Source organism: Otolemur garnettii, unplaced genomic scaffold, assembly GCF_000181295.1.
Source record: "Otolemur garnettii isolate 467f Iridium unplaced genomic scaffold, OtoGar3 scaffold00138, whole genome shotgun sequence".
Lineage (NCBI taxonomy): Eukaryota > Metazoa > Chordata > Mammalia > Primates > Galagidae > Otolemur > Otolemur garnettii.
In genome coordinates, this window is record NW_003852533.1 from 4599792 (window position 1) to 4609537 (window position 9746).

The 9746-nt window shown below is 47.4% G+C and overlaps 1 protein-coding gene across 2 annotated transcripts in view; it reads right to left on the reverse strand.

Moving 5' to 3' along the window:
• Positions 1 to 9746, reverse strand: part of GRIP1 (glutamate receptor interacting protein 1) — a 270568-nt gene that overhangs the window by 184423 nt on the left and 76399 nt on the right. Inside the window, exon 2 of one of the 2 annotated variants that reach the window (XM_012810579.1) lies at positions 1329 to 1409. In XM_012810579.1, the coding sequence (XP_012666033.1) occupies positions 1329 to 1409 (81 nt within the window). Of the gene's footprint in view, positions 1 to 1328; positions 1410 to 9746 lie in introns of those variants that run through there. The other variant, XM_012810580.1, reaches the window with a different exon arrangement.

The following is a 9746-nucleotide window of genomic DNA, read 5'->3' on the forward strand; positions in this document are numbered from 1 at the left end:
TGGACCCTGGACACCTCTTCACTGGACCCTGGACACCTCTTCACTGGACCCTGGACACCTCCTCACTGGACCATGACACCTCCTCGCTGCTGTGAGGGGAAGGCAGACAGACAATCCACAGCCAGCTGCAGCTGCACTCTGGGGCTAAGAGGTCTGTGTCATAGCACCAAATAGAAGCTATCTCAGCATTGATGATGCCTTCTAGTTACAGAATTCAAATTACGTTGGAATCTTCAAAGCACCCAAACATCCACGTACAACGTATTCATAATATGTCTCCTTATAAGCCACGTACTTCAAAATAGATCTCAGCCTTCAGAACGAGAGTAAGAAAAACCACATAGAAATCTTATGAAAATAAAATAATAATCAACAGTGGGGTTGCTCAGAAACTGAACTCACCTTGTTCTTTATCCAAATGGATAATTCCCCCTCTCACCAGCAGATTTGCCAAACCATTTAATTTTATGTCGGAAACAATGCTTTGTTTCTCCCGAGTTGCTAAAACTGTACTCTAAAATCCTGTAGCTTAAAACCTTAGCTATACTCCATTTATTTGTATAAAATATATAAACATCTTATTTTTGGAAAATGTTTAAATGCATTCACATTCCTTAACCCTTCTCTTAAGTATGATTGCTTTCCCAAGGATTTTTTTCCCATGAATTATCTAGTTCAGATAAACTTTGAATAATATTTTGAATTTCCTTTCCTCTTTAATTTGAGAACTTAAATGGTTTTGTGTCATTCTCAAAATCAAAGCTCCAAAATATTGAAGCTTCAGGGTATAGACATCTTAAGATATTTCTCTAGAATGTTTTTTGGAGAAACACAGATATCCCTCACTAGACTGCAAGAATCAGAATCACACCTTCCTAAGATCTCAGAATCCGAAGAGTTGCCCAAGGCAAGCAGATTCAAAGGGAGAAGAGAGAGGATTGACCTTTACTGAGCACACACAAATCTGCCCCCAGTTTTTAGCCCCTCGGTTCTGCCAGCTGCTTCTCTTGAAGAAGTGGGTGCAGCTGTGATAAGTCTCCCCTGACACAGAGGCGAGAGCTGGTGATGAGGAGCGCTGACGCACACACAGGTCGGTGTGCAGGGGCCGGCCGTGACCAGCCACAGGACAGCCCTCACTAAGCCCTCACTAGGTGGGAAGGCCTCCCAAAGTCTGGCTTTCATGAGTATTGTGTGACTGAGTCGTGTAGAATGTAGTCTACGTGCTATGAAATAACACGGTTTTTGTTACCACGTTGGAGTTATTTAGGGTCATCAAACAACAGGATTCAAAAGCAAAACAGCTGGAAAACCCAACAGTCTGGTCTAACCTGGGATGCTCTGTCTCCTCACAGCCAACGCTCCATCAGGCGGCTTTGTCTGGCTGGTGGACTTAGTGTAGGGGCTCTCATCTGCAAAGCACAACGAAGGTTTGGTTAATTTCCGTCCAGCTCCTAACAAGGTGAAGACTTTCAGTGGGTGCAACCCTTCTGCCGGAGAGGTGGCCTGGCACAGCAGGCAGAGGGGTGACCTGGGCCCTATACCTGGGTTGGGCAGGGGACACACTGGAAATGCCGTGGACGTCAACTTCCTCCCAGGGAGAGAGGATGCAGTTCTCCTCCACGTCTGGGGGCTGTTGGGATCCAGCGTTGTAGTGTGTGTGAGACATTCATGAAGCATTAAGAAGTATGAAGTATGGACACGGAGGGTGTGCCCATCATCTGCACTCACGGCTCACAGAGTCAGTGAGTGTGTGTGACAGAAAGACAAAGAGGAAACACAATGGCTCAGTGGGCACTAAGAATAATCAGGCAGAAGAAGGAAGGAAAAGGGAAGTGGGGTGATCTTTTAGAGAAGCAGATGGCGGAGCATCCGTGCCCCAGGGGAGCAGACACAGAGGTAGCAGGCTCCTCTGGAGGGACCTCAGTGCGCAGCGGGGGACGGGAAGTGCAGAGGGAGACCAGGGAGCCGGCTCAAGAACAGGGAAGAAAGAAGACATGTATTATGATGGACTGATCCGTCTTCTTTTGGAAAGAGGTGAAAATAACCCACAGGTTCATGAAAAGAGCAGCAGAGAAGAGAAAGGATCTGAGTGAGGCTCAGTGTCGCTGAGAGTCGGGCAAGAAGCTGAAAGGGTTAAAAAGAGGGAGACAAGATGACGGGCAACGGGCCACCAAATTCTAAGGAAGGTGGTTTTTTTTAAACCTAAAAAAGGATTTAATCTGGCTTAGAATACAGGAGCAATGATCTAGGATGGCAAATACTAGGGTTAAAATAGGAAGGAACACTTCTGCCTGACCTGGATGGGGATTTGTACAAAGTAAAAGATGTTTAAGTAACAGCTTTAAAATCTCAACAGTAGGCTATGCAAGGTTTGAGTACAGAAGGTGAGACAATCGCCTGGCCTACTCCGTCAATGAGATGACCCAGACGCCACTCTGGACACACTGCAGGTTTTGTTCATTATGGTTGTTGTCCTTTGAGCAGGAAATCATTAAAGCATTAAAAAGAACATATTGTGCAAAGAAAACAACAAAATACAACAGGGGGCTTCATTCAGGGACGAGGCTTTATCAGCCGAGAACACGAATTCTCTCAGGAAGTGGCCTGTGCTCCAACATCGAGGAGCCCCTCCCGCCCTCACCAGGCTGCATTTCCAGGTGACATGATCCACAGTCTCGTCATAAAGCTAACGAGGTCTTTACAAGCAATGACAAAAACGAGAGATTAACACTGCTGTGAGCAGCAATTAATGCAGAAACGACAGGCAGGCTGTTTACGTTGCCGTGCGATTTGCCCATGATTCTCTACGAACCTCCAACTCTCAACGCCAACCTGGGCAACACCGTCATTCTGCTCTGGACACAGTGCCTCCCTCTATGACCACTCCCTTTGCAAACACAATTTTGAGTGTTATCAAGAACCACAGTCAAAATGTACACATTTCACTCAAAGTCTCCATTTGCCCACTGTTCCACTGTGTTAACTGAATAAGCAGGCAATGTGCTTTATACCATACTATTAAAACAGACTTGCTATGTACTGAAACCTGGGGTTCTTTATCAGACTGCTTTAAACATGTATTTTCTTTCACCAACCCAAACTCTGAAGTTGCATATTTAGAAGCACAGAGCATGGACGGGGAGACGGCTGCAACCTCCCTGCTCCTGGAAGCTCCAGGCTTCCCCTGGTTTCCAATCTGTCAAGATGCCAGTCAATTAAAGTCTTGGATTGAATCCAGTGTTGGGTTTTCTTAGAGGGCAACACAAGACTTGCCCAGGAGACTCGGGGGTTATCTGCACTTAATGCTCTATTTTAAGGAGCTGTTTCTTTAGAAATTTGCCCAGTTTGTACTACACGAGTAGTCAATCCTGGTAAATGATTTTCTCATTTATATTTGAAAGCACTTTCCTGAATTTACAGCTGAGACAGTCTAGCTGTGCACATCCCTAAAAGGTTGAAAATGAATTATGGATGGCCACCTGGCCAGCCTCCACCTCACCACCCAGCCACGCTCACTCCCATCAGCACAAGTATCTGCTGAGAATTAGCAAGCGTCCCATAATTGTCTAGAAGCCAAGGGTTGTAGTGGTCAAAAGACCACCCTGAGATAAGCTTGGTGTCACCTAAGAACAGCTTACCAAGTCAACTGAGGTGAAAACAGTAATTCCTAATGCAAGTGAGCTGGAGCTTGGCGACACCCACTGTGAGAATCAAGGCGGGCACAGCACCCAGGGTTTCAGGAGACTTTCCCTAACAATGTGTCTACTGCTGGTCGTTTATTAAAAGCTGCGCATCACAGAATGGACATAAGCTCTCTTGATGTGATTTACTAAAAGTCAACTTTTTTTTTTTTTTTTTTTGCAGTTTTTGGATGAGGCTGAGTTTGAACCTGCCACCTCCAGTATATGGGGCCAGTGCCCTACTCCTTTGAGCCACAGGCACCGCCCCAAAGTCAACTCTTATTTATTTAAACAGAGACAGGGGCTTCCTCTTGCTCAGTTGGTCCCAAACGCCTGAGCTCAAGGGATCCTCCCGTCTCGGCCTCCCAGGGTGCTGGGATTGCAGATGGCTCACCATGCCCGGCCAAAAGTCAATTCTGGACGCAAACTTTGAAAACAAAAATGGTGAGAACACAGTGAGTAACAGTGGCCGGGGGCTCTAAGATGTTGACAAAGGGACGGGCATGTCCCCACAGAGCCCTGGGGAGCTGCAGGCTCTCACCTTGTCTTCTCATGTGGCCCCTCACTGCAGATTTGCACATACGTCCCACAGCTTCACACTTATAAGGCCAAGCTGGACCATTTTTCCATGATAGTTTGGATGAGACCCAGAAAGTTAAATCTATAGACGGACACAGTTCTAAACGGACTCTTGACTGCATTCCCACACTCCCTCCTTTTATTGTTTCCTCTCGGATAAACAAGATTCCTGGTCACTGGGTCTACGTGTTGCTGATTGTGCAAGGAAGGGACCGGACACACCGTCCCTCTGAGACCCCATGCAGGCCTCATGGCCAGCTAGCTTCCATGTGTCAAGCTCACTCTCCTCCACTTTGCTTGCTTTAAGGGGCAGAAAACTGAGAGTTCCCTACGCAGTCCAGGCCAGCACAGCCCACTGTCCCCCGAGTGAGCCTCAGAAGTGTTCTGAATCATCAGAGCTATGTGGACACTTCCCTCTGTCTCATGGGGAGAGACTGGCTAGAACTTCACATAACTAGGAAAACACCCTCTGCAGGTGGTGTGCCTGGAAGGCGGCCACGCACTCAGTGTCTGCTGGCAGGTGACACAGATGCCCTGAGGGAAGGCAAGCATTTGCTGTGAGTCATGCTTCTCTCTACCTCTGATTTTCTTTTTAAGGTTTTTAGCCTGTTCCTTTTAAAGTCACACCATCACCCAATACCTACTGAGTGTCGACTTACGGTATGTGAGAAGCCTCACATGGATATTGGATAAATATCCATGGATAAAATGGATATTAACATATATTTCCTTTCATTTTTATTCAGACTATACAGGGATTTATTAACCAACCTTTAAAACGATGCCTTTAAACAAAAGAATTCCGGTTTTGGTGTCAGACTCACCCTCGACTTTGACGGTAGATCACGCTAATGAGGGTCCTTGCTGAGAGTCACCGTGGCGACGCCCGGCCAGCGAGCTGCTGGGCACTGCAGTGAACCCTGCAACATCACTCAGGATGTCTCAGAGCATCGGAACTGCAGCCCCTCTGATGACACCTTGAAGCTGGATGTCACTGTCACACTTGATGGCCTCTGGTCACGGGGGCTGCCACAGGCTTACATGAGGAAGATGGAGCCCCTTACGGGAGCAGCCTGAGGGTCCAGGGAAAGTGCCCTCCAATAGCAGGGAGGGTGATGTGATAGGCACAGAAAGGGCTCAGTCAACCTACACTCCAAACAGAAGGGGAACGGCGGGGGACCATCTGTCCCTCTCGCTCCCCCTAGCTCGGCCAATCTTGTCATGGGCCAGACGCAGAAGGGGCAAACACGGACCATTTATTTTGATGACACATTCCAAGGGAAGCTGGTGTTTACCACCTTGCATGGGAAACAGCAGGCTCCTTGGGGCCAGCCCTCCCCTCGGTCCACACACAGCTGGTGGGCAGAGCAGGTGCTCAGGAGCTGAGTTCTGAGTCCTCCAGGCCTTGCCTGGGATCTAAGGCATTCATGGGCCCTCAGGCTGGTTCCTGGCTCTCTTGTCTCTTGCCTCTCCCACCCTCAGGGTCTGAGCTCCCCAGAGGAACCAGCTATGACTGTGGCTTTAGAAATCTCTAGCTCTTCTCAGAGCTTTGTGGAAGAAACCAACTTTAATTTCCTTTGACTGAGCCTAATCACCCTGAGCCTAATCATCCTGGCAGCTGATTATACACAACTGAGGCACCCACCAAGCCAATAGATTCCTTAACTTCTTGATTAGGTGAAAAGACATTTTACGTAGTTAAACATTATAACCACTTCCTAGCCGTGGGAGACAGGTGGCTCATGCCACAGCCCTCACCCTGTCAACGTGAACTAGGAGAAAACTCTGTTTCCTGAATGAAAGTAAAATCCATTGTCAGGCCAAGAACCTGTCTCTGGAATTCAGTTAAATTCCACACAGTTTAGTGCCCACTAGGTGCAAGACTCAAAGTGGACTAAAGCTCGGGAACCTTCAGAGGGGATGGGGATCAGGGATTCTTACTGATGCTCAGGTGGAGGGACCAGTTGCCTGATGAGGGGGATGCCAAGGGGCTCGGGAAGGGAAAGGGAGAGAAGGGGTGTGCTGTGATGGGGTCACCCAGAATTCTACAATAGGAAATCCAGTAAACAGGTCATTTCGGCTAAGGTGGAACTTTCGCGTGTGGGAAACTGTCATCTTCCACAGCTCATGTGCTGTGGACCCATCATCCCAAAGCTTGTGTGCTGTGGACCATCATCCCGGAGGGGCCTGAGCAGCCTCTCAGACCATCCCCAGCCCAGGCTGCTGCCTCTGTGCCTGGACGGCCCACTGTGAGAATCTAGCTGTGAAGGCCTTTTGACAACAGAACTTAATTATGTCCTTTTTATTTTATTAAAATGATATATAACTACTAACACAGTCACTGTGCCCCACATGATTTAAAGAGGTTGCATCACTCCTACTTTCTTATTAAAATAACCCTGTTTTTCTAAAGTCGAGCAGAACGTGCACTCACAACCTGTCACAAGGCTTCTGGGCATGACACAGGCCCCAGCTCTGTTCGGCCCGTCCAGGTTACCAGGACAGTGAGGATGGGGTCCAGTCCCTCCCTTTCCTTCCCCAACCCACAAAGTGGCCACACGGCAGCTTTAGCCAGAGGGAGGGCCAAGACCTGAGCTGAGGCAGGAGGTGGAGGCGGCCTGGTGCTCAGAGACAGTCTCTGTCCTGCCCAGGGACGGTCCCTCCTTCTGCCCTCCCCTCCAGTTTCATTTTGGTTTGTGTCTGTACAGCACTGACGTCCATCCTGGGCTCACAGTCTCTTGATAGTGTCATCACTCAGACACAGACGTGCTTTATATTCTTAAAGGGACCAGGTCTTTCACTTGTGACCATTAAAAATATCATCCATAGCTGGGTGTTTTGGCAGGCGCCTGTAGTCCCATCTACTTGGGAGGTTGAGGTAAGAGAATCGCTTAAGCCCAAGAGTTTGAGGTTGCTCTTAGCTGTGATGTCACAGCACTCTATTGAGGGCAACAAAATGAGATTGTCTCAAAAAAAAAAAAATCATCCACGCAGAGCAAAATTTCTTTCTTTCTTTTTTTTTTGAGACAGAGATGTCACCCTCGGTAGAGTGCTATGGCATCACAGCTCACAGCAACCTCAAACTCTTGGACTGAAGCAATTCTCTTGCCTCAGTCTCCCAAGTAGATGGGACTACAGGCACTGCCACAATGCCTGGCTATTTTTTTGTTGGTGGTTGTTGTTTAGCAGACCTGGCCCGGCTTGAACCCGCTAGCTCTGGTGTATCTGACTGGTGCCATAACCACTGACCTACGGGTGCTGAGCCACAAAATTCCATTTTTAAAACAAAGTTTTCTTTACAATGCTAGAAAGTCCTCTAAAATTATATTAATTATAACCACATAACTATTTCAGGGATTCGATATCTAATCAGCTGAAAAGAACGCCCCCTATACGACCCAGGCTGCTGGAGACCAGTCTCTGAAATCATTTTTCTCCCTTCCTGCTCCATTATCTGAGCCATGATGGACCAGCTCCCACAAGCACCCTGGAATTATAAAATGGGGGTGCACAGTATATATTTATAACCCTGGCTCACATTTTGGGGCTGTGAGCACAGACAGTTCTTACCAGGGTCACTGATCTGACCGAGGAAGGAGGAAGACATGGCGCTGCCCACCTGCCAAAAGTCACCGTGTGACCCCAACTCACTCCTCACACCGTAAGCGACCAGGGGCCTTGGAAACAATGTCCCAAAGGACATTCCAATACACGAAGGAACACTGAAGATTTCTCCAGGCATCTGTTTACATTGATTTTCAAAACAGTGAAACAAAAGATGGGACTGTGGTAATGAAGAAAATGGATTAAGTTAAAAGTTTTCAGACAGCAAACTAAATGGAAGGACGTGCCAGGTCACGCCCCCCCACCTGTGTCGGGTGTACGTTTCGTGAGAGAGTGAGGGTTGAGTGTGACCACTATGTTAGCTCGTTGTACCAGCTTCCTCTCTACGTGACCTGAACAGTTCCTCACAGTCTCGGTCTTTACTTCTGAGTCTAGAAGTCTGTGCCCCTCCAGTCAACCAGCAGACCTTTAATGTCAATGATGCTAGTATGTCATCAGTAATTATCACCAGTACTCACCGAGCACTCCTATGTGGTCACGAGAGTCTGACTTTTATACATATAAATAATCTTCACAACAACCCAATAAAAGTTAAAATCACAAAACAGATAAATTCACTTGACAAAAGGAGACTAGTGTTGAGGAAGAATTTGCATCATTCACCCTAAATAGCAGACCGCCTGGCAAACTTGAAATGGAGCCACTCTTCCAGCCCAGAGTGGTGTCGGCATATTACAGCCCAGCCCTGTGCTGGGAGCATCCTGTGTGTCTGAAACTCACGCCAGTATCTATCTCCGTGCAGACACAGTTACACTACCTGATATGAAGACACAGACCTAGACAGATGAAACCCTGTGCCTAAATCTACCTTGGAAGCAAAGTACAGAAATTAGGCTTTAACAGAGTCTGCTCTTAACCACCATGACACACTATTTATCAAAGCTCAACCAGCGTGCATATTTGGAATGTGTATAAAGAAAGTCACACAAGGGCGGCACCTGTGGCTCAAAGGAGTAGGGCGCCAGCCCCATATGCCGGAGGTGGTGGGTTCAAACCCAGCCCCAGCCAAAAACTGCAAAAAAAAAAAAAGAAAGTCACAGGCTCACACAGCCACTGCCACAGGGCATGTCCTGTGTGGCTAAATGTCACTGGTGTGGCACTTGGGCTACATGGAAGGCCCTGAGCAACTTCAGTTTATGAAAGAAAACATAACACTCAGTTGTTAGATCTCATTTCTTTTTCATGAATTTGTGGTTTAATTAATTAATTAATTATGATTATTTTTGGGACAGAGTCTCACTATGTGATCCTTGGTAGAGTGCCGTGATGTCACAACTTACAACAACCTCAAACTCTTGGGCTTAAGCAATTCTCTTGACTCAGCCTCCCAAGTAGCTGGGACTATAGGCACCCACCATAACGCGGCTATTTTTTTGGTTGTAGTTGTCATTGTTGTTTGGCAGGCCCAGGCTGGATCAAACTTGAACCCAACAGCTCCAGTGTATGTGGCTGGCACTCCAGCTACTGAGCTAAAGACACTGAGCCTGTGGTTAAATTTACAATGTGAAATTCAAGATTCTTTCCAACACATAAACAAATCACTCAAAAGAATGCATTTTAGCCAAGAAGTTCCAAGCATTTAAGGGGGTGAAATATGGCTGAATCTCTCTCTCCAACAGCTCTGTACTGACAGGACATTTATGGACCGGCTCCTGGACATGGCACCTCACTGTAAGACCAACAAACACTAGGACACTCTTTTCCCCCTGAGGGTTCTGGACAACATATCCATGGCCTGCTGTTTATGCTATTTCAAACCTTTCACTAGCATTCCTGTAGCCAATGGGGGCATAAATCCTGAAGCTAGAATGTATAACGATACAGGGGAGGGAGTGGTGGTGTGACTTGTGCCCTGGCAAGGAC